Source organism: Numida meleagris, chromosome 7 (assembly GCF_002078875.1).
Source record: "Numida meleagris isolate 19003 breed g44 Domestic line chromosome 7, NumMel1.0, whole genome shotgun sequence".
Lineage (NCBI taxonomy): Eukaryota > Metazoa > Chordata > Aves > Galliformes > Numididae > Numida > Numida meleagris.
Window position 1 is genome coordinate 21,383,762 of NC_034415.1, and position 25,431 is coordinate 21,409,192.

At 44.8% G+C, this 25,431-nt stretch overlaps 1 protein-coding gene across 1 annotated transcript in view; it reads right to left on the minus strand.

The window, feature by feature from the left end:
* PIK3R3 (phosphoinositide-3-kinase regulatory subunit 3) overlaps positions 1,757-25,431 on the minus strand; it is a 32,032-nt gene continuing 8,357 nt past the window's right edge. Inside the window, exons 2-10 of the mRNA XM_021405169.1 lie at positions 17,849-17,960; positions 15,492-15,590; positions 13,692-13,872; positions 12,728-12,853; positions 11,810-11,952; positions 10,957-11,133; positions 10,541-10,615; positions 10,003-10,173; positions 1,757-8,572 (exon numbers count right to left, since the gene is read on the minus strand). Coding sequence (XP_021260844.1) covers positions 8,371-8,572; positions 10,003-10,173; positions 10,541-10,615; positions 10,957-11,133; positions 11,810-11,952; positions 12,728-12,853; positions 13,692-13,872; positions 15,492-15,590; positions 17,849-17,960 — 1,286 coding nt within the window. The 3' untranslated portion in view covers positions 1,757-8,370. The remainder of the gene's footprint in view (positions 8,573-10,002; positions 10,174-10,540; positions 10,616-10,956; positions 11,134-11,809; positions 11,953-12,727; positions 12,854-13,691; positions 13,873-15,491; positions 15,591-17,848; positions 17,961-25,431) is intronic.

Here is a 25,431-nt window from a genome sequence, read left to right on the forward strand (position 1 = left end):
CTCTCAGGCCAAGCTCCAGTCCTTTATCATGTCCCATGGGGTCAGTTAAGTTCCCCCCCCTCCCCAAGGCATTCCCGCTGCCCGTTTTGTGCTGGGAAGGTTGGCTCTGGCCGAGCCCCAGCCCAGAAATCTCGGCCGGGCTTTGGCTCAGTGCGGCGGGGAAAGCTGCCGAGAACAGGCCGGCCCTGTGCAGAAATGGGAACTGTGTTGCCGATGAAAAGTGCTTTCTTTGGGTAGGATGTTTGTGTTTCCCTTGGCACGGTGGCTGCAGGAGCGTGCACAGCACCTGCCCGGGGCAGCGAGGCTCTGCTTGTTGCACACCACAGCCCCCCGAGCTGTTAGAGAGGGAAGAGGCCAGGGAAGAGCCCGGGGACTCCTCGTCCCACTCCTGGTCTCTTTCTGCCTGATTCTCTTTGCAGCAGCCCCGGGGAGAAAGCTGGGAGCAAGGGCCGGGCTTGGCCCTGCTGACTGGGAGTGGCGCGGTGCTGGGGCTCAGGTACTCCATTCCACACAGCCACGTTTCCTTTCCAGCTGTGTGAGGGTGTTTGTGCTGCCCGCTGTGCGCTGCTCCCATGCCGTGCCTGGGCTCCAGGCTCAGCACCAGCCCTGGCTCCCGGTCCCCGGCCCTGAGCCGAGAGCTGAGAGCACAGGAGGGACGCGGAGCAGCTCGGTTGTGGCAACAAACCCGTGGCTTTCAAAGCAAACCCTGATGGTTTGAGCTTAACCCCAACCGCCGAACCAAATCCTGATGGTTTGAACCAAATCCTGAAGGCCTGCGCCAAATCCCGCTGTTTGTATCAGGGTGTGTTGGCTGGAGGAGGGCCGGCTATTGGGCAAATTTGTTTCCAGGCTTCTTTTTCCCTTAGGGAAGAGCCTTGCCGTTAATCTGTCATTGCACCGGTCCCAACCCTAGGGGGGACATCCTGTGACAGCATCCTGTGACCATCTGTCTGTCCATCTGTCCGTCTGTCCGACCTTCCATCCCACGCCCCTGCGCTGCAGGGCCCCAGGGCCCCGGCTCCTGCCCTGCTCTTGGGGTGAAGCCGGGGACCTGCAGGAAGCGCCGCGGCGCTGCCGGGGATGGAAAAATCCCGGGCTCTGCCCTTTCTCCGGATGCTGTTTTTCTTTCCATGCAGTCAGCACCGCCGCTTGGAAATTTCCTACGCCGGCTCCCGACTGCGATGTTTTCCTTAAACGAAACAGCGCGCCTGGCGAAGCCCTGAGAAATGATTCGCCCGTCAGTGACTTACATCTTTCCTGTAACGCCACCTTATTAGCCCTACTAAAATAAAGATTCCCCAGGAGCACCTCATGCTTCTCCCCGGTGGTTCCCGTGGCCGTGCCCCTCTCTGCGCCCTCTGGCCCCTCCGGGTGCCGGCTCCCCCACGGATCGCTGATGGAGTGCAGAAACGCTGACTCAGCGGTCAGAAAGCCTTGCTCAGCGCTTTGGGCAAATGCTGGCACAGCATTTTTAGGAAATGGTTGACTCAGCTGCCAGTAAAAATGCTGAGTCATGGGCTCAAAGAAACCCCGAGGAAGCAGCCCGCAAGCCATTTATGTACCTGGATATGCGGGGCCAGGCCCTGAGCCCCCTCGGGTGCTCGGGCTCCCCTCTGTCCCCAGCTTTGTCCCCGTGTCCCCCGTGGGGCAACGTGGGGAGGGACCCGGCTCAGCCCACGCAGAGTTCTCCCTTAGGCTGTCACAGGGAGCCCCAGCAGACACCAGCACAGCCGACACCACCACATCCCAACCACGCTGCGTTTCTGGATTTATTAGAAACAGCCGTCAGTACATCCTTCTAAAACATTACATGTCAATGTGCTTTATTGCAATTCTTTATTGCATTTTGATCTAGAGCAAGTAGGCCCAGGATGCTTAGTGTCTGGGATTTAAAAGCCCAACCATCTATTAAAAGAAAGTACAGCAAAGTCGTAACACACCTGGTGACAAGTACAGTGTTGCATTACTGATCTAGAAACTACAGTATGACTTGTCCGAAAACACTAACATACAATTGGTTTCCTTATGAAGCAGTTTGTTTCTTTTTTAAAAGTTAAACTACATGAATTCCTTTTTTTCTTGTTTTTTCTTTTTTTCTTTTACACCATAAACGACAGAAGAACAGGTTTTACACAAAGAACAAACAAGAGTACCAAAGTTACATGCTGGAATTCATACGGAAAGAAAAGAAGTCAACGGCTTCTCGGGAAGCGGGTTCGTAACAGATGCGGTTTCCCTTAAAGAAAATAGAAGTCAAATGATAATAATAGGAAGAAAGGAGTAAAGCAAAGGTTGTACCAAGGAGCGTGCTGCTGCTGCAGCCCCGCGCCCCGCGCACAAAGCAGCGGTGCCCCACAGCGGAGCGCGGGAGGGTTCCTTTCCCAAACCTTTGCTTTCGGCGCAGTTCAGCGCTGTGTCCCAGAGCGCGCAGCTGGAACCCACGCTCAGTTCAGCTCACGGACGCAGGAACAGCCCCGGGAAACCCATCCCGCGCGATCGCAGAAGCACGGGTTCGAGGTGGTCACAACCAGCTCCTTGTCAGCTACAAAGAAGCCCGGCTTTGCCCCAGCGCACGGCACGACGCGTTGCGGTGCTCCGGTTTAGTTTCCAAGGGGCAGCGCCGCTTACAGCTAATGCATATAACTGTGTATGTGAATATATTTTACATCTATCTATATACATACAGTACAGATACACACGCACGCGCACACGCACACACACAGATGATGCAGACCATTACAATCCCGTGGTGCAATTAACAGCCAGATATACAAAATTAACAGGTTTACTCGAAACTACCTTTGCCCAACGCTCAGGAACACAACCTGGCCCCAGCCCCATCCACGCAGCCAAATGACCCCACAGCCCCTTCCCCGGCCTGGGGTCGGGGTGAGCATCCACCAGCCCTATGGAAGCAATACGGAACCGACGTCGGGGAAGGGTCAAATTAAAGCTGCTTTGTCTAACACTGATTCTTTGTTGGCATTTTTCTTTCTTTTTTCCTCTGAAGCTCACGCTACCTATTCGTAAAGGCAAATTTCTGAACAAATGCTGTCATAACGTATGGCGACTCTATGCCAATAGCAAAAAAAACCTGCAAATTCTGCATCAATTCTACGGAGCCAGCCCCAAAGACCGCACTTGGAGCGCTGCCGTCACCCAAGCAGCTAACAGACACGGTGCTAACGCTGCTATCTGCCCCCGCCAACAAACAGGAAGGAATTGAAAAGATTTCAAACGAAATTTTTTCCCTTCCCGTTCGGTGGAAAGTATTTCTGCCCACAGAACGCAAGGTTCACAAAAACGTTGGCCCAGCTTCCCCTCAGCCCGGCAGAACGCGCTCCTGGCGCAGCACCGGGCCGGCCCAGCCGTACGGACAGGGCAGCTCCTGTGGGCAGCAGCTCAGCTCCCTGCTGCTGGCAGCACCAGCTGTGCCAAAGGAAACCAGGGCTCGGTGGCCGCGTTTCCTTCCAGAACAGAGAGCAGCAGTCCTTCACAACTTCCATTCATTTCCCGACTGCTTCTCGCGTAGCTCCCCGTGCATGCACGGAGCACAACAAAGAACCCCGAGCTTTCGGCCTGCACACTGGGAGCAGCTCTGCTCTGCATCCCCTCTTTCTTTTGTGGGTAAAGACAGAGCTCCCGCACCAGCACCTGCCGCTGCTCCGGCGCGTTACAAGCAGGGAAGCTATGGGATGCTGACCCTTCCCCTTTTCAAAGCTGCTTCGGGGCTGTTTGCGTGCTACATTGGAGTACGCGTAACCCGCTCCCCTCTCCGCCTCGTTCTTCGGGAACGTATTTGGACTTTGCTGGTCCAAAAGCAGATGTTGCAAATTAACAGAAGGAAACTATGCATACAAAAGTCTGATTTGAAAGATGATCCGAACAAAACAACCCCTGACCCATCCTAGCGCTTTGTCAAGCTGCATTTCGAACCTGCCTCCCGCCCCTCCCACCCGCAAGCAGTACCTGTTTTATGTCTGCACAATGCAGCAAACATACGAGACTCGCTAACACTTCAGATTTTTAATCCCTGTTAGTGTAGCAAAAATAAAAAATAAGACATTCAAAAACAGAAGAGAGATTGTTCAAGTACCAAATAAGGGGCTTCTCCAACCCGAAGCTGTGACACTCCTGCAGCAATCCTGCACTCAACCCGGGCATGGGGACGCGCAGCCCTCGCTCCCCGCCCTGCCCGCAGCCGCCCCAAGTGCCACCATGCATTTCCACAGTCCCCATTACAGTTGCCTGGCTTTGCAAAGGACAAACTTTGGTTTTTGCCCCGCTGTGACTTGGGTTCGCGTACGATTGAGTACGAGCTCTTTTCTAGGACACAGCTTTCTGTTGTGGGACTCTTGCTTACACGAGTGTCAGCGAGAAAAGAATCAGGCCCATCACATTAAATGGAAAACTTCTTGATGTTCCGCCACATCAAGAGAGACGAGTGTGGAAAGAGCAGTTTGTTTTTTGGCATAAGACAGAGGGCTGTACTGGATCTACACTCTGGATTGCAACTGCCCAGCGGTGCAAAGCAGCTGAGAACTGTAACAAAACCCAACACAGCACGAGCCCTGAATGGGAACATCCCAGCTGGGAGGTGGGCGCCAGCTGCTCCTGCTCCGCACCCCCCCGGGATGTCCCCCTGCTCCCGGGTCGGTCACTTCCATTCTGAGATTACTCACAACCAGTAAAGAAACGAGTGGGAAAAGATTGTAACTTACTAACTTCAAAACCGTGGCACTCTCGGCTGACGCAACGGGGCCAATGGCAACTGCAGAAGTCGGCCTGACTTCCCATCCATCCGAATACAAAACACTGAATCACCCCTGATCCCTGCAAATATACTTCAAAACAGATTAGAAGAAACTGTGCATATCAGAGTTTCAACGTTCCCACCCCCCCCCTCCCCCATTTAACACTGTGCAAAAGTTATTTATTTCACCCTACCTATATATTTAATACAACATGGGTCAATGAAATCAGTACTCCTCGAACCGCAGCCCGACACCAAGCTGCTGCCGTGCCAGTGAGACCTTCCCCCTCTTTCCTCCTGACATTTTGACTCTTGAAACCAAAGCTTTCTTGCATTTTACTGCTTTAAAAGAACTTGAGTGCCTTTGTTTTGCCTTTATGTTCACATTTCCTGTATTTGTTTTAGGCTTAACAGCTGTTTTTTTGTACGAGGGCGTAATCACTGGCCCAGCTCTGATTTCTCAGCCATGCAAGCTCACAACAAACTACTGGAAGCAATGGTTTGTCTCCCTGGTTCAGCGCCGCTGAGCAAACAGAACCAGGCTGAGCGAACAAAGGCGGCAGGACCAAGCCCTCGCTCAGCCCATGGCAGCAGCTCCCTGTGCCAGTTGGTCTGTACCCATCTTTTCACTTGCCATACGAGTGCAAATCTGATGCGAAACGAATCTGTGCAATGGCACGTGAGGGTCACAGCGCACGAATGCTGGCAGCGTGGCTTCGGGTGCCTATAGCAAATACAAAAAGAAGATACAGTGGCAAAACAGACGGAGGAGCTGAATACAAGTAGCACAGCCTCGATCTGCCCACACACCTCTGCCAAAGGTTTGGGCGAAACAGAATTTCAAAGAATGCTTCGAGATGGCTTTGGGCTCTGAGCACAGCGATCACAGCGGAAGCATCACCTGTGATTAGCAAAGAGATCACCGAGAGAGACGAGCCAGCATCTGAACTCGCTCACACCACTGCAAAGCCAAGACCCTGCCAGAGACGCCAGTGGAATCACACGGTATTTGCCTTGGCGGGGCCGGGGCCTGGACCGAGACCTCACAGCATCAGTGAGATTCCACTCCAGGGAAACTTTGCACAGCCACGCTTTTCTACCCTGCTGCTGTCAATACCGAGAGGGTGTGCCAGGACTTACGGGCTTGAAAGCAGACCTGTTCTTTTTTATAACAAAACCAAGCCCAAGCACTATCTAATAAGGTAGCAGATGTCCCCTGGCCAGAACCAGGGATGAGAAATACGTGTCCCACCAGCTCTGAATGGTAATGCTCTAAGAGATCACAGAGGCACAGAAAACGCTCACCACCCCCTCTCGCCCAGGTTTGTCCACAGAAATGAGGCACCTGGCCATCATTTGTGCCTTTGGATTGATTTCCCTCATAATGCATTTGGGCCAAATCCAGCACCGAGGGAACGTCAGATGCACAAGAGGTGTGAGAACGACGGCTCTACAGCTACCAGATTAGAACTGCAAATCACCCAAGAGGTGGGGCGAGGTTCTTTAAAAGGAAAAATTTCCACACACAACAGAGGAATCCATTCCAGATTTTCACGAAGAGCAAAGGCCACATCAGCTTTTTTCCTTTTCTTGGGGAAGTGGGACAGAAGGGACACAAGAGCAGACGTGGGGCACTTGGACATAACAGCTTATGAACTTTCCTCTCTGTTTCCCAGCTTTGGTTAAGTTTTGTAGCGTTTCACTGAATTAGAAAAGTGGAATCTACAGAATTCTTTGCCAGAAGATGACGCTCTCTGGCTGATTAGAAAGTGCCTGGGACGCCTCAGGGTCATTAGTGCAAAATAAAACAACTCATGGGCCTGCCAGGCAACTAGACTGCCTTCCTTGCAACGCCTGTCAGTGCTTCAGGCTTGTCATTTCCCTGCCTGCAAATTCACGACGTTCAGTTAAATAATACTTCTCGTGTAAACATGAAATATCAACAGGCCTGGCATTCCTCCCCACGCATTACAGAAAACCCACGTTTAAACAGGAAATCAGCCACCGGGTCAGAAACAGGTCTACAGCATTCCCAGATCTGCATGACTGTCTGCTTCCTGTCCCGTACAATGGGCGCGTTTCAAGGGAACTGTTTCCAGTAATAGGAACAAAAGTAACTTTCAAGGTTGCACACTAAACAATTAATTTGCCGGGTATGCTTTGATGCCAAATGGCTCGGTTTGCCAAACTTAGCTCTTTTTCATTTTCAAAGCTTAAGGAATGGAAATAAGCTGCTTTGTATGGTTTCCAAGGAGGGGATTTATTGGATGATTGCTATACTTGACAAAGCCCAGGACTACCTTCTCCAGCATTTGACAGCAGCCTTTGCCAAAGGATGGTACCAGACACGCACTAACTGAGAGGTACAGATCCCTTCCCTTCCTGTGTTTTTCCCTATGTCCAAAATAACTACGAGGGAATTTAGATTATACCACTGTAAAATCTTGCTTGGCAGCAGTGGTGTGAAAGTTCAGAATCTAGCTTGCAAATTATAATTAGAACGCTCACTTCTATTCAGACCTAAGCGGCCACTCCTCAAGAAATCATTTGGTACAATAAGCCATCCAGAAGCATGAGATCGCACCCGCCTCTTCTATATCAAAATCGAGCATTACAAGAGTCTGTCAGTGTTCAGCAAGAGAACTGCAACGTGTGAGTGCAAGCTTCATTCTAGTTTACATTCTGAAGCACGTATCTTTAAAAATGGAAAGCAGAATCCCAAGCTGAGGAGTGGGAGGAGGGGAGGGGTGAAAAAAGAGAGGAGAGTGAGCAGTTACATCAGATCAGACAAATTTAGTGTTTTGAAGCCACACAACGTTTCAGCTTTTATTTGTTTCAAGTTTTGGTGTAGAAATTATGTGCGGATGCTAACGCAACCTTCCCCGTAAGTGCTCAATCTAGCAACAAAGTTTTGGTGTGTTCAATTTGGTTATAAACGTTTCCTTTAAGTGAAGACCTGTAGTGCCATTGAAACCAAAACTTCATCACTGCTGGCAAAAAAAATAAAGCAACTTTTCTTTACAAGCATTTTCCATTTAAATAAAAACCTGAAGCTTTCCCATTATTCCTTTGGTCTTCTCTCACCAAATTCCATGCTACCTCAAGACAAGCCCTCTTTTGGAAGTTCGTCTGAATCGCAGTGAAGCTGCTAAAATTAACAGAGAAGAATTGCTGTGGTAGAGTTTCCTCCCTAGCTTCTTGGGAGTTTAAGACTGAAAGACATTACCGATGCCTCAAACAGAGGCTTCAAATCGTCTCTACTAGAACAAGAGAAAACAAACTCCAATTAGAAGTTCCATTGAAGGTGCCTGGCCAAAAATTATCTCCAGAAAACAATGTTTTGCTTCCAGTATTTTTGTATGGGTTTTGTTGAGTCTATTCCCCTCATAAGGAAACAAAAGTATCAGTGTAAAAGCACAGCTGAGCTTTTAAGGTAGCACCAGGACACCTACACCCAAGTTGTCGTCTTGTTGCTGCTAGGCCTCTTTTTGATTCACATTCACAGAATCACTTCTTGTGCAAAACAAGCAGTCTAAGGAGAAAGAATGCCCTCCGAGTTCTAATAAAAATTGTAGAAAAGAATCCAAGATAGCCAACACTTTCCTCCTCCCCAAAATTTATCTGCAAAGAGAAGGGGGCATCTGTGCGTAGACAGGGTAGGCAAGCCTGACATTGAGGGAATCGTTGTGTTGAACAAGGGATGTCTGCTGGTAATGAAGAACCAAATCCTTAAGTGTGCTGTACAGATTATATGGTTCTGCAAACCCATAACCTCTTGGAGTGCTGTAGATCACACAGTGTTTCACTTCTCCATCAGCTCTGCAAGGAAAGAAAACAGGAGAGTTCGACATCAAAGAACAAACCCAAAGTGACACTCCGTTAACAATTAACTAATGCAGCAACACTGCCAGTCACTAAATTACATAATGCAGGACTCCGTAGATGCAAGCAGAGGAGATTAATAGTCTGTGAAGAAACAGTGCTGCGGGGCGTGTGATTAAATACTCTTGCATAATAATCCACCTAAGAAGCCTCTTCTATCCCAGCAGTACGATTCCCTACTGCACTGTTCTCCAAACATTTCTTGGAAAAAAAGTCAAGAGTTTAACCAAGAAGATAAGCACCTGAAATCAGCAACGACTCTGTGCTCAACTTTTTTGGAAACCTTTCCACTAGGTAAGTGCACAAGCCAAAACCCACATGAGCTTAGGACCTACAGAGTATTTCATGAAATACAGCTCTAACTTTCAGCGTGCATTTTCTAATGTCGAGCATGGCATAGGTTCAAGTTGGTTCATTATCTGAAGTCATAGTGACTGAGTCCCTAACTTGGCAATGCATTTACTGGAACACGCTATTTCCAAGGCTGCAGAATAACTTATCTGCCAAAAAGATCAATTATTATGTAATCCCTGTACTGAAGCCTTTTACAATCCAAGTCACATGTAGGAACAGGTTACGTTAAGCCATCCCTTTGCTATCACGTAGTATGACACCAACCAAGTGAAAGTATCTGATGTCACTTCATTGACTGTGACAAACAGCAATCTTGAACACACAGCAGATACTACAGTCTTCGGTTACCTTGAGGTGATATACCTTCACATATTCATTTCCCAGACTTGCTTTCAGATGCAATTAACCTCATGTGAAATAAATCAGTGAAAGCCATTTTGCACTCGAGAACAGGCTTGAAGGATTTTTAGATAATGGAATCAGAGTTTTTCTGACCTCCATTACACCAACATAAAACAAAGTGAAACACAAGAAATCAATGCAAGGCTGTGTGAATGTCAAAAATTACCGCTCACAAATTATGCCTCCTCTGAAGCATCACTGTTATCTTAAACACAGAAGAGAAAGCACCTCAAATTTGGCATGTCTAACAATGAGAACAGAAGACGTTGCAGCTTTACAATCTCATTTTGATTCTTCTCATGTATTCCTTGGCAGGGAAGAATATTGGAGAATTTGGCCTTGATTTGCTTATGACTGTACAGCTTCAAGCTGGGATACTTCAGAATTTTTTACTGGTAATTGTGGTGACTGAAGAGACAGCTTGGACTACAATTACTGCACTTTGAAGACAGATTTTTGCAACAAAGCTTTCACCATGCTAGGCTGCCTGCAAACAGGCAACGCATTTCAATGGTAGGTGTAGGATATGCCTAGCTTTTGTTCTCCTGAATAAAGAACCGTTGTAGAGATTTGTGAATTGAACGGTTATAACAAAAAGAAAATACACTTACACCACAGAACAAGCATAACATCCTTTCTTGCTACTCTCTCGAATTAAAAATGCTCCATCAGGTTTCCCACAGAGCAAGTCTTCTGCTTGGATGCGGTTGAGATCCCCAACAAACCAAGTTTTCTCATCATGGTGTGGCAGGTTTTCCTCTTCTTCGTTCACAAAATAAGTGCTGAGGGAGAGCAAATTTGTTAGCTTAGCCAGCGCTTACTGAAGAGTTAATAAACTCAGTGATTTTTGCAGAAATATAAAAAAAAGCCCACAAAAATAGGGAGTTCAGGTTCTTAATGGTCATTTGGTATCTGCTGACAGCCCTTAATATTACAAGTTTCAACTCAGTACTTAATTGTTCCAATTTAGATGCAATCCTAAACGTCTCAGCAGACTCGCTGCCTCGAGTGACATGCAGTTCCCTACAGAATTCCTTCCTTTGTTTGCACTTCTCTGCTTAGAAATTAGTGCTTTGTATCACCACCGTCCACAAAAGGCATCATTTATCAATGGAACACTTCTCAGTAAAGTCTTAGGATGACACTTACTCATCAATATTTTCATTTTTGATCCCCAGCCAGTCGTTTATTCGCTTCTGCCTCACCCCTTTGTGATTGAGCCATCTGCCAGAAGAGAACATTAGTATGTTACTTCAGAGTATGCATCGGGCTTTTCACACTGAGCAAGCTTAAGTTCAGACACAAAATCCTACAAATAAACAGTCTGGAGCTTAGTTTGCTCTCCAGTAGCAAAAGACATAGGAGGACCACAGATTCCATAAGTGCATTTCTACTTCCTTGCATAATCTTCTGCAATGCCCTCTTTTCTGGTACAGTAAAGTACCTTAGCACTCACAGAACTTTAGTTAAGCAAAGAAAATATAATTCCCATTACCCTGATGAGAACAGTCCTTAATCAAGTTCACCAGAGCCACTGTTTTGAGGAACAGGTCAGTCTTACTTACACAAGATACTGATCTCTGATTTTGCGGAGTTGAATTAGGTCAGGCTTGATACTGTTCATTTTCTTGTCAGTCTCCCTGTTGTCCAGAGCTTGTTTCTTTAAATCTTGTTCCAGACGCATCTTACTGTCATGGATCTCACCCAGGCGTGATTTTAATTTTTCATAGTTCATCATTATCCTACAAACAAGGGTAGTATATGAGAGGTAAGGTCAACCCAGTCAGAATGAAGCACCACCGTGGCACGATACAATTGTTCCGGGTAAGCGTTTTCAGCTCCTCTACTATGATTCATTAAGCACTGTGTCAAGTTAGGCATTGTACTTGGCATTCCTTCAAAGGTCCAGGCACGCTTTTTTCTAGTAACTGTATAGAAAAGCAAATTCAAACGAGGCCCTTCTTTTAGATGATCAATGTCTGCTACCGAGTAGTGGCAATTAAATATACATCTCCTTTGAACGTGACCAAAACTGATTATGAACTATGAGATTTATCAGAGCTATGTCCATTTCCGCTACACAGTTTACTTGTAAAGATTTTTTCTGAATTATATTCTGAGCAAGTTCAAATGCAAGCGGGATAAGCAAATGAAATTATTTCCTGGTCCTCATCCCTGTATCTTGATTTATGTGAAGTCAGAGACAGAATAATCTGGAAATCTCTCATCTCTCCTGTCTGCAACGCAATTTCCAACAGAAGAGAGCTTTACTGAAGGTTCAGATACCTTGGGGAAAGGTCTCGGTGAAAATACTTAGTTTACAAAGTGCTTTACATAATGCGACTCAGAAAGACTTCACAGGAGTGCCAGTGTGGATGCTAGTTTTTCCTCATAAAGAAACATGACTTGAGAGCCTACCGTTCAATTTCTTTCTCGTTTCCCTCTCTGCGAAATCGCTCAATGTATTCTTTGCTGTATCGCTCTTGTGAGTGGCACTGCTCCTCAAATATCTTAATAGTTTCATTAAACGCTTCAATTGCAGTCCTCTTCATCTGAATTTCCTACGTGAGGAAAGAGTCCTTGATCATTTTTTCACGATGGAGACAACGCATGACTCGATTACGTTCCCTGAACTGAACGAAAGGATGAACTGCTCTCTCCCCCAAGTCAAAATGCGATTACTCAGGTTTAAATTTAGCCAAATGTCTGAGTAGTGTCACGGAAGTACAGGGCAGACTTACTCCCTGCAAGTCGAGCTCTCTCCCTCAGATGTTGCTCTCTATTTGGGCTGCGAACCCCTCAGAAATATTTTAGTCATATTTTCCATCTTAGCATGCAGTAAGACTGCCAGCAAACCTCCTACCCCTGTGTGAACTATTTTACATTACAAGAATCAGTCCAAATTCTGTATTCACACTTCCCTTAATGCATAATATCTGAAATCTTATTTGAACTTGACTTCTTAGAGAACTTGGACAAACCCCTCCACAATTCTCACAGCTGCATACAGCATCTGGAAATATTCAACAGCAATGGAAGAAGTCTGCAACACAAAGCTTGTAGGTGATGGCCATTGCTCTACCTTATATTGGGAAGTTCAGCTTCTATTTCTTCCTTGCCCCACACCATAGCTCTACGACCATCAGCCATAAGTAATATTCATTGTGTTTCCATTAAGCTTGAAACTACTCTGTTCTATTTCACAATTTATAAAGTTTTTTTCCCTGTGTTTTCTGACCTTGGGTTGACTTTGCTAGCCACAGCAGGTTAAAACCATTTTCTTTACTTCTTATGTAACTAGAAAGAGTCTCCATAGATAGCTGAAGCGGAACCAACCTGTGATGTTCTGGTATATTCTTCATACAATTTGTCATACTCTTTACTCTTTTCCTGGTACTGAGCGTGGTATTCTTGAAGCTTTTTCCCTACTGCATCTATATTATCTTCTTTCACCAACTGATCCTGTACATACAAAAATCTATTTAGTCTTCAAACAAAGCAGCTTTTCCTTAAGAGCATTCATTTGTCACTTGTACACATTTGCATGTTTTTGCTATTGCAGCATTTTTATAATCAAGTTTCCACAAAACACAAGAACTCCACATCTAAATCCTTCCCTCCTCACAGCAAATTCCACAGTCTACAGACAGCAGGAACTGGAATTATGGGACACCAAGAGCTCTGTCAAAAATACTAAGCCTCTGAAAATACACTACAGCATGGCTAGTATTCACATTCTCTGCTGCAGAAAGTAGGAATTGAATTCCTTGGAGTCTGAAGCTAAAGTGAGATATATATTTTTTTCCAAATGCAGTTCTTTCCCCTTAAAACGGGGCAATGTCTCAGGCTACTGAATAAAACATTAAAATATTTTTGAAAAATCTACATAGCTATGCACAAAGCAAGCAGCTGCATGGCTCATATGTGCTTCAAGATCAACACTACCTGGAACAGTATTGTTTGGGTCCACAAGGGCTTAAGGTGAAAAATAAAATGCTGCTCAGAGACTCAAAATGCTACATGCTAGGGCTTCACTTCTCTGCTGGACTGCTTAGATGGAGACTGGAAGCTTGATAGAAGCAGCAGCTTAAGTGGCTAGACGATTTGAAAGACTCATTATAATGAGCAAAGTGAGGTCAAATGTGAAAACTCATATTTCGCAAGCTTTCAAGAAAAGAATCTTGTATGAAACAACAAAAAAGTCAGGCTTCACATAGAGAAAATGGAATTATATACAAGTTCCATTTTTTTTTTCTCCTTGTCTGCATTAATGGTTGCTGGGGTCCAGTGAAGACCTTACCTGCTGGTATCGGGATACTGGATACATCAACTTCACATCAAGCTTCGGGTTATACTGAGCAAGAGACTCATTGCGGTAGTGGTTAATCAGTTCCACAACTGAATTAAATGTCAGTGGGTCAGAAAAGCCGTATTTTCCATCCCGATGATAGATCTTTATCAGTTTATTGTTGCCACCCTTCCTGTAAAGCAGTACAGTCATTCAGAAGTTTTACTGCATACCTCTTATCCTCCTCAACACTGGGGCTGCTAACAAAGACACCGGTGAAGTTCCTAGGCAAGTCTTTGAAGTCAGATTAACATGTACACCTTTATAATGGCTCTTTATATACTAGCAGATATTCAGTAGCTTAAGAGTCAGTAGATTCAGAATTATCATTGGTTATTATTTGAACAGGAGCAAAGATCAAGGTAATTATCTTAGTGTGTGTTCATTCTGAAGTCAGCTTACAGTATTTAAGACATAACTTAGCCAAAAAGTTTTGTAAAGGAAAAGACGGATGCTGAAGGCTGAGTAAAAGCACCATACTGAACCCAAACCAAACTTTCACTCAGAGGGTGGTGACGCACTGGGACAGGTTGCCCAAGGAGGTTGTGGATGCCCCATCCCTTGAGGCATTCAAGGCCAGGCTGGACGTGGCTCTGGGCAGCCTGGTCTAGTGGATGGCGACCCTGCCCATGGCAGGGGTTTGAAACTAGATGATCTTTGAGGTCCTTTTCAGCCCAGGGCATTCTATGATTCTTTGATTTCCGGCAACTTGGTGTCACTAATAATATACAACTGCATATACAGTCATACAGTGATTAACAAGTCTCCTGAGCTGTGAATGCTAATACAGGATATGTGAACCTAAACAAAATCTTCTGAGGATTACAGCATGGTTGTAAGTTTAGGACTTTACATTATCCAGATTTATACATCCCAGCAGTTTCCAAAATACTGCTCATTTCTTCCCCCCCTTTTTTTTTTTAAACCAACAGACTGTTTAGACAATATTCTGTGCTTCCTGCACTCTCCATTTTGGCTTCTAAAGACATATGCATTCAGCAAAATAACCAAAACATGCCAGACCTTAGCACAAAAGTCTTGAATGTCAAAGCAGAATTTAAATGACACTCTTGGGGTCAAAGGTGCCATAATACAACAGACTTTCAAAGCAAGAACAAATATCTGCCACATCACAGTAACACCCAAAGGTGTGTTGCAGCAGCAGTGGCGTATGCATCTCGCCCATTTGCCTCTAACAACCAGTCTTGAGAACCTGGCAGAGTCAAGTGGCTAGACAGGCTGGGCAAGGCCCCAGCAGCTGTAGTCATGTGAGGTCTGCCGCCTAAGTGCAGTAGAAATTTTAACGAAGAATAGAACATGGCTCTAATGCAATATTTCCTAAACTTTAGATCAGAAAGCACAAGATACTCCTTCTACAAAGACACTGTGTTCAGTTCTCCAGAGCTGCATGCTGATGAGATATTCAACACACTCCCATTAATTAAAGTCCTGGTTTATAAATACCTTTTCCCTTAGGAGTTGTGGAACTATGAAGCCCCGAGTTCCTCTCTTCCCTGAGTCCTATCTCATTTACAAAGAGATATTTACAGCATTGCTTAGCGAGGGACGGATTCGATGCACAGAACAGAACTATCAGACCTGGCTACTCATGTGCTCATTCTGTGACCTGCAGCATCTTGGGAACACCTCTCAACTTGAGCCATGTCAGTGTTACTCAGCCACTGCTGCCACCAGAATCGCAATTAGCTACTCAGGGTTTTACTATGTGGGTTACAACTAATCAGTGCTTACCGTAATGTCAGAGTGTAGTCTCCCTGCATCTTGGTCGATGCATCACGCACCAGGAATGTTCCATCTGGCATGTCTCGTAGTTTGTCATTTACTTCTTCCCTGGAGAATGGAAAGGAAGGTAAAATTAGAAGCGTTAAGGACATGACCATCATTGCCACTGGGGGCCAGTAATATCAGTATGCATAAGGAGCCCAGTCTTCAAAATATCTGGCAATCTTTCTTCACACTCAGGTCCTCTAGTCTTCTAGGCCATCTAAAAGAAGTTTGAACTTGTGTAGTTGTAATAAGAAATAGCAGCAGCAGTGAAGCGCTGCTTAGGAAGGAGTCTGTTTTAAAGCAACAGTAGCAGCTGTGTCTCAGAGTTCACAACCTTTCACTGCAATCTGCACAGGTTTTGAAGTCCACACTGGAAACAGGTGCCCTTTGAGAAGCCAGACCTGACCTCTTAAGAAATGGGCTCTACCATCATCTTTCAAAGGTGTCCAGAGTTTAGCACAGTTCTTGTCTCAAGAGACTCATTATTGGCTTAACTCTGATCTTATTTACAGAAGTTTTAAACCACTACAACCTTGCTAGCTTCAGTGCAACTTTTACTTATTTACAACTGAAGCAAAAGGAATACTCAGTCCAGAGCTTTAAGCTAAATCAAGAAACCTGCTAGGGAAAGCGAGTACCTGGAAGCATTAAGGAAATGCTTCCAGTTAAAGAGTTAAGGTTCTAGACAGGTTTAAGCACTTTACCCAGACTGCATATCACACTGTACAACAGCTCCCTTACAGTTTCTTTTTAATATACTTTTTTAATACAATCACTTGGAAACTTACGTTTATCAGGTAGCCTCAACATTATCTAAGTGAAGTAGAAACTCTATTTGAATTTGAAAAAGAAAAATCAACAGAGGCTTTTTTGTTCAAATAATAAAGAACAAAAGCATTCTTACCAAAAAGCCTTAGTTTTGATTTGGCCACCTGCAGAAAACCATTCTGTTAGTAAGACCGACTCCTACTATCATGTGCGTGATCAGCTTACTTCGCTCAGATTGGGCCTAGTTAAGTCAAATGGCTTTTTCCTTTTGGAAAAGATAGATACAGCCTGAGGGCTTGGGCTTCTGCCTGCAAGATGCATCCAGGAGCTCATGACAAAATTTTCAATACAGTTCTTGACTGAAGAACATGGCTCCTGACCTGGCAGTCTGTGCCTGATTGCTGCCAAGTTAAGGCCATTAACAATACCAGCTTTATGGGTGCGCGTATCACGTTTTAATCCAATAGTCACTCTGATGTGACTTGTACTACCTTAGCTCCCACCATCACGTGCACTGGTAAACAGGGAACAAATCCACCGTCAATCAACTACCAGTATTGAGCTGTTTTAAACAAGCCCTGCCCAGTGGGTAGTGTGATCAGGTATCGCCACTCTGCTTTGATTTAGTATTAACAGAAAAATATCACTGCTTAGGCCCTTCAAAAACAAGATCTATGCAGGTTTGTTTTATAGAGATAAGGGTAGTGCAATAAAGATACGAAAACTTTATTTCCCCTTTCAGAAGTTCAGTGAACTGCTGCGGCAAATCTGTCGTTCATGCCTTTATCTGACAAAGTGTTTAAAGTATTATGTGCAGAAGTTGGAACAATTTCTGACCACACTCCCAGCACAGTCATGTCTCCCCTTGCAGCTCCAAGCTCTAGGCTTTTCAGAAGCACCTGAAGATAAAAGGAGATGACTGGATCCTTTCCATTTTTTATGCAATTAATTACATAAAAACCTGCACTTCATTTTCTGAATGCTCAAACCATCTCTTTTCTCAAGCATACAGAAAAGGGTTTCCTTAGGAGGTAAAAGTTAATTTATTTGGTATGTGCCTGTATCATAGACTCCATGTAGCTGGTGATGGTTACTACTTGGAAGAGCTAGTTATATACCGTCATGTAATAGAAATTAATACACCTGCAATTTTAACCAAATGTTCAAGAAACCAAATAAAAAAATACAACTCCTTTTATTTTGAACAAGCTTCCAACTGAAAGTTTGCTAAACTGCACACATCCCAGCACTGTATGCTTACAAAACATTATTATTAGCTAGCACACACAGAAACATTTTCTTCTTTTTACTCTTTTTTAAAGAGTTTGTATATCCGGAGGAAGTTAGAAACCCAAAATAAATGTCGGCAGGACTGACACTATCTATACCAAAACAACAGCAACTTGAACACAAGCCTTGAATCCAGTTGAGCACTAGCATTTGGGTGCTTTGCCAAGCATAATCCTGAAGCACTTCTAGCCTGTAAAATGCACTTTTTTTTCCTCCTGAAGTCTAACAGGCTCATTCTATTTTTAGTAAAAAATATTGCTTACCTCGAGATGTCCCCCCAGTACCACTCTGCTTCCTGCAGAGAGAAACTGGAATTGTCCTTTATTCCATTTGTATTCACTGGAGTCATTGGTTTGGAGGGCTTTGGAGGAAGAGCTGAGAATTAAGAGCAGATTAAAGAGAGGTAAGTAGAGGAAAGCAATCACTAGAATGTTAAGAAACATGACAGTGAAAAAGTGAGAGAAAAATACATCTTCAATTTGGAATTTTTAAAGAAATTTGAAGTCATCAGCTGCGCTGTGATACTGTTTCCCAGTACTCCCACCAAACATGCTAGAGGAAATAGGGGAAGGAGTAAGAGAAAGCATGAGTTATTTTAAAGGAAGTCTGGCTCAGGCGAGACGGAGACAAATGCTATTACGGCCTAAGCCTCCAAAAACAAGTGACAAAGGCGTATTGTGTCTGAGAGCCGCAGCCTGCAGGACATTGTGCACAGCCATGGAAAGGCTACAGTTGCTAAGGCATCACAAATCCTTATGGCAACCCACCAGAGCAAACAGGTGAGCTCTCCTTCAGAAGGAAAAATGCTGCTAGTGAGAGCTGGGCAGCAGCACATCCATCACGGGCCCAAGGTTCATGTTCCCCACTAGGAACAAAAGCTATGACTCTCTCAATACGTAGTTATGGGAAAAAGGGACATCAGCTCATTACCAGTGTCAGATCCTCTTCGTACAGCTGAAATATTTACCATAAGAAAGGGGTTGCTACAAATCCCCCAAAGATAGGCACGCACACAGGCCCAGCACATGCCTGCCTGGAATGCCCTATTCTGAGTTCAGCACAAACTGCCTTTTACTTCTGTGCTCAAAATATGCTGTACAGCATAATAACAGCATACAATCCACTGACGCTCTGTTTGGTCGGCTCTTGCAGTGATGCAAACAACTTCTTCATGATCCTGAATGTTAAAATTCTCTATCAGGAGTAAGTCAGCAGCCACAGGCACGGTAATATATTGGTAGAGATGTGTCTGCTGGTAGAAATGCATTACATTATTTTCTTTGTGAAAGATGTCTTGAGTGCTCTCCCCTGCTTTGCAGAGACTGAGGTTCTCCTCAGAACACCACCACGGAATGGAAGCGTTTTTCAGGCATTTCATGAGGCTACAGGAGTGTTTTACAGAGACATCCAAATTCAGAGCAAGAAAGCAGCTACACACACAGGTCTGCCAGCACGTTTTCGAGTCAGACCCTGAACATCTGTGCTCCCAGCTCTGTGCCTTCACCATCAGATTACACAAGCATCAGAGAGCAGGGCCGACGTGCACTGACAATAGCTAGCTTTCAGATGCCCACAAGCCCGGTGTACAAGCAGAAATACAAATAAAACGAGTAGAAAGGAGAGTTTGATCTCTAACTCCAGCGCAGAGTGGCTTAACACTGAGAGGTGTGCTACTTGGCACCAGCCATCTGCTCACCTCCGAGCCACACCTCCCACATTAAAGAAGAGAAAACACCGTTTCAACTGCAGTTCCAAATACCATTTCATCTTGAATATCCAACACAGTAAGTTCAGTGTTCTCAGACAAACCAGCAGATACTTTAATCGAGCCAATCTAAACTAAACCTGAACCTTGACCCAGACGTTTGCACCCTGGGGTTGCTGACCAAACACCTGATTCAGATAGCAGCATTCATGCTGCGGTATTGGGCATTAAAGCCAAGCATACAGGTTCTTTTTATGGGGTGAGCTGGGAACTTTCAGGTGTGCGCCTATCTAGCGAGGCAATAACAGGGTTTGTTATAACAGGAAGGTGAAAACCTTTGGAATCAGTGAAGTAGCTTCCTGGTTAGGAGGCTTCATTAACTCCCAGCTCAACTACTGCAGTTGTTTTGTTTGTACAGCATCTAAGTACTTCTATAAAGTACCACTGAGAGTAAGACGCAGTTCTAACCCTACTTTGCTTGAAGCCCTGAGCCCGTGCAAGCAATTTCATCTGCGGTGCCCTGTGTTCTCCCACCTTCCCATTCAAAGCTCATGAATCAAAAAGGGGCTTCGTGTCGTTCCTCCTCCCCTTTGGGCTTTGCTACTCCACGTACTCTAAGCAAGCAACAAGACGGAAGCAGCGGTTCTGAGTCTCATTAGTATCCGCACATGGCAATAAATCTGAGCTCAAAAACTCGTTTTGTATTTATTCCAGAATCTTTTGTAGATTCTGAACCATCGGCAAGTTCATGAAAATTAATGTGAAAAAACGCATGACAGCATGGAGAATTCTTAACAAATGGTACCAGCACCAGCAATGATTTCACTGGATCTCGCAAATTAAAGCTTGGACCCCAAACTTCAAGGCATTCTACAGTGTAAGAGCCTGTTTTATGCTGGTAATAGGGGCTTTCCAGAAGAGGCTTTCAAGTATTCTCCAGAGTACTTGAAAACTTCTCTAGCCCTCCTTGTAAGATTAAACCTTGCTCCTTTATACACTGTGAAATAATTCAGCAGCTTTGTCAGGGCTCACTCCAAAGCACCGGGCACAGAAAAGCAAACTAACAAAGCCCAGGAAGGTAAGGAACAAGCGCTTGCACACGGACACAGAGCACTAGACATTAAACCAAGCACCCTCACTGCAGGTGGGGCTTTTCCTTTTTTTCCTTAATAGGTGGTAGCAGTTCTCGCTATCAGGGCTGAGTGCAGAACTTTATTCTGTGTGAGGAAGTTGGAAGGAAATTCTCCTAGGGAGAAGAATAAGGCTTGGACCAGTTCCTGTAAAACCTGACTCATGGAAGCCAGTCTCCTTCTCACAATAGACTTTTAAAAATGCTCTTTAATAGCTTGCACATTTTAAAAATAAAAAGAAGTATTTGCAAGGGCGGATACTTTGTTTCCAAAGAGCTACGGATCCAATTCTTTACTCTGAGCTCTTTGAATAGTAATAGATTTCTCCCCGTTCTGGCTACAGACAGAGGCCCTTGCCAATAAGCTAACATGCCCATCTATTTCAGCAGTTTCTGTCTCCCCCTCAGCCCGATATGACTGTGGGCTGTACGAACGGATAATTGAGGAGCAAGGCAGTTTAAACCCTGCAGCCCAGAACCTGTGATGACAAGAGGAGAATGTGGCAGCGTGACAAGGGTGCTGTACCAGGCACTGGCGCAATGGGTCATTGAGTGGCAGCCTAGAATAGTGTTTACTGGTACTTACACAGTCCTAATAACCACACCAAGAGAGATCACGTCATGTTTCTGTGAGAAATGATGAAGAGCCTTAAAGAGTCTATACATTTTGATTTAAATTAAAAAATGCTGTTTGATGTACTTTGCTTGACGAACATTAGAGAGTTAAAATCTTGCAGCAAAGAGGAGTCAGGCTGTCCTGAAGTCAACAGAAATGGCTTTGAGAGCAGCTGCGTTTCTTTCCGTGTCACTGGGTCCAATTCCGATCTAGTCCCAGGCACAATCTCGATGCATCTCAGAACAGGCTCTGATTAGAGCCATCCTGATGGTTCTCTTTTTCTTGGGAGAGAAAAGAACGTTGACCCAAAGTGATTAACAACACAGTGCATCTATTTGTTCTAATAAAGAACTTATTGTGAGCACCAGGTAGACAAGCATCCCGCCAGTACCCACGTCTCTAGGACAGCTTTACCACATGGGCCTTTCCAAAACACGAAAGGCAAGGGCTGACTGGGACACCTGCTCCTGGGTGCTCCCAAGGGCTGGCGTGCAGCCACGGCAGGAGAGGGGGCCCCTCGTGTGGGAGCCCACACCTTCGCTTTTTCTTTTCTTTAGCATCCCTAGCCCCTCTCTCCAGCTTCCCAAGCAGCCCAGCTTGAGCTAAATCCCAACCTCAGATCAGTGTTACTTAGAAGAGGGAAATAAAGAGCTGATGGCTGGATGGAGACAGCGGAGTGGCCAATGCCGGTGGGGCCCGGGATCGGATGTTGCTGACGTCAGGCCCAGATGGCTGCCGTGCCCTCTCCTCAGGTAGCTTCAGCCAAGCCGCTCTGCAGTGCCGAGATGCAGCTCCTCAGAGAGACAAGCTATCGATTGGCCTGTGCCAAGGGAATGTTTTTCATGCTTTCTTGACTGCGTGGAATTGCTTTTCTTTTCAAAAGGCTGCTCAAGATTTAACAGACACGATTCCCTGAAATTCAGCTCACCTCCAACACCAAGACAACAAAGAAAGCTGGCAAGGGTCCGAAGATCAGCGCCCGTGTATATTTTTATTTTTAAATGAGGTCTCTTGTAGAAAACAATGGGCTATACTAATCCCAAATTTAACTTCAGTAAAGCGCACTGTGATTTCTGTGACATACATACTTTTCCCAGTTAGACTTTTAATCAAAATTTTCACAGGTTTACATGATTTAAGAGCCAGTGAGCCCTACGTGTGAGAGTTTTCAATGGCAGTAATTCAGGAGGAATGAAAAAGAAGAATGCCTTGGGTCTCCAAGAGCTACATCCCAAATAGCACCCAGTCAGGCAGTATTTGCGTACAAGACGAACCTGCCAGTTAATTAAGCTCTCAGATGCAGTTCTAAGGCAGATGCCACTTAGTCTGCCTCCAGAACTTAACTCTTTTCTTCTAGCACTTTCCAAGGGCTGCAGGTCAGATAAGTAAAAGCATAACAAGTTTAAATGCGGGGTTAATTCTATCTTACCGTTGCAAATAATTAGAACTACCAAACACTGTAATGAAGTCAATTTTAAGTCACTCAGCACTTCCTTGAGTTTTTTTTAATAAACTTCTTCCTGAAGTGTTCAATCTCCTCTCCCTACGCATTCTGACGAGCAGACAGCAGATCAGAGGATTTCTGAAGATAGTCACCCAGATTCAGGAAGGCTGACATACAGTAAGTACCCTACAGACTGTAATACAGAGCTCCAGAAAGTGTCACTACTATGGAAACGTGCAAGTAATCCACAGTTAGTCGAGCTAACACTTTAATGACACAGTCCTCAAGGACAAAGATTTTCTCTTTGGAGGTATAGATGAGGACTTCAAACAAAACAAAAGCTAAAACCTCCCAATCATGAACTGTTCTCTTTCATCTTACTCAATTTCTCAACCTCTTTTCTCAATTTCTCAGACACTTTTAACGCAAATACTCAAAAATCTTTCATTCCCTCAATAGTCCTGTACTTGTCACAACTGAACAAGGTCCCCTCAAGGCAGTTGCAACTTCAGAAAAAAAGCATATGCTGCTTTTCGCACTTAGTTTTGGTGAAAGCGTGCTCCCAGTGCAAGCAAGAGCAGTGATGTGCTGTGCTTTAGTTGAGATTTCCAGCTGACAAAGAGGAGGCCTGAGCGCACCTGCTGACAGGTACGTTACCTTGGCAGCTGCACATCCTCGTGTGTCAGTTCTCCTGCCAAGACCCCTTTCTCTAAGCCCCAAACACCAGTCCCTTCTCAGCTGCCCTTCCCCAAAAGGCAGCTAACATGCATTGGAAATTCCGCACGGACAGAGAAGGAAGCTACTTGATCACATTACTGCTGGCCACAGAATCTCATACATGCACACATTTTTGCTCTACTCCCTTAAAAACAGGCAAGACGCCAAAGACTAAAACATATTCAGAGAGCTGAAGTCTTTCAATATCTCATTACAGAAAACAGCAGACAAGTTGGCAGAAAGCCAGGCAGGTTTCCAACAAAAACACTCCCATTATAGCTTTGCTTGTGTTTCTATGAACTTTCATAAAAACCAACACCTTTAAGAAATATTTCAGTTTTGATTAATTGACTTTTTTGATAAAGATCTGTTTTGTTTGAAAACTTCCCAACCATCCAGTCCGCTCCCACACCTCCCAACCACAGTTCCTCCTCCTACAGTCAGCCAAATTTCTGGTGCACTCGGCTCTTCCTGAGCATCCACAGCTACTGCCCAGGTTAAAGATTACCCGGTACTGGACACCTGCAAAACAGCAGACAGCAACAAGGTGTGAAGGAAAGGAGCTGGCTCACGTTCACAATTCTCTTTGGGGCATCTGACAAGCACCCATCACTACTTCACAAGGCTTGTCCCTTCACTGGCCGAGTTGGAAGAAATGGAAGATGCGCACTGTCAGATGCATGACTTCGGGATCTTTGATTTCTGTACTATTAAGTAACATGGTATTTCCTTCTCACTCCACTCTTTGCACGAAACAGCAAAGCACAAAATGGCCCAGCTTCCCAGTTTTCACTGCTCAATGAAAAATTGTCTACCTTTCAACCCAGCTCATAGCATAAATGCTGCAAAACTCCAACAAGGTCAGAAGTTCCATAACCAACAGGGTTGAGGTGGCTGTCCCAAAGTCAGCATAAGGAAGATGAAAAGGACAAGCTCTCTTTCACTTAGCAAGCATAATTAACACATTATCAACATCTAGACACCAAATCAATAATAATGCTTTAGAAGTTTCGCCACGTTTCACTTACTCAGAAGGACTGTTGCTACCTGGGCATCATGACTGGCTCACCTCAGGAAGGAACAGCTTTATCTGCTGACCAGCAAGAGTCTCTTTGGAGTTACTCTTTGGGGCAGACTCTTTGGTCACTACATAGAGACGTTGGACAAGAGCAAGGAAAGCACAATGAGTTGCATAAGCATAGAGAGCTTCAGTGACAGAGAATGAAGAAGTAGCCTTCATTGTGGATGACAGACAATGAAGCCACCATGCAGTGACTCCCAGCTAGGAGACATACCAAAGCCAAAAGAAAAAAAAAGTAATTTTAAATGAAAGAAAAGCTCAAGGCTGTTATCCCCAGCTACTTCAAAGACCAACCATCTATCCAGATGGCAGGTACAAAGAGAGAAACCGGTTCTCATTGGAGAACAGAAATAATTTGGTGCTAGTGAGAACTTAAAATAATAATAATACAGCTGTAAATACATGTGACTCTTGCTGCTCCAAGCAGCATTTTTTTTTTCAGTTTACCACTAGTTTAGATCTTTGACAGCAGTATGTGAAAACGTTTCTCATACAGTACCTGTCCTTGCCATATGTCAAATATTTTCTATAGTTGCTGAAGTAGAGAAATTTCAACACCACCTAAATTGCTGACAGAGAGCCATTTTAATCTAGATCAGAAGATGCAAATCAAACCAAATCTGAAGTTAGAAAAGTATTCACACATCATTATTTCTAAGAACCTTGTTCCAGAAGGACATTGCATCAAAGCAGAAGTCCCAAGCCATGCAGTCGCGTGCAAGGATTTAAATTTTTTTTTTTTTCTGAGAGGATGGATGAAAGGAAGGAAAGAATTCCTCCAAAAGCAAAGACGATCAGGTGTAACATCACACCTTGGTGACTACAGAGGCTGAAACTTAGGATAATGCTATGGATAATAAACATTAAAAAAAAAGTCCTGCTCCTGTAGATTTTTTCTTTCATGAGGAAGAGTGGAAAGTAACAGCGAGTGGAAGCTAGCAGAAGGAAACAGGAGGTTTATGCTTTGAAAGAGAAATCTGACCTGAAGTACAGGAGCCCCAAAGTGATGCCAATGCAAAACTCCAGTTATTCTGCAGCAAAAGAACAGATTGATGAAAGGAATACAGACTGTTGTTTTTTTACCTGTCCAAACCCACACGTTTCTGTGCTGAGAAACATGATGTTTTTTGAGCCTTTCCTAAATAACCATGTGT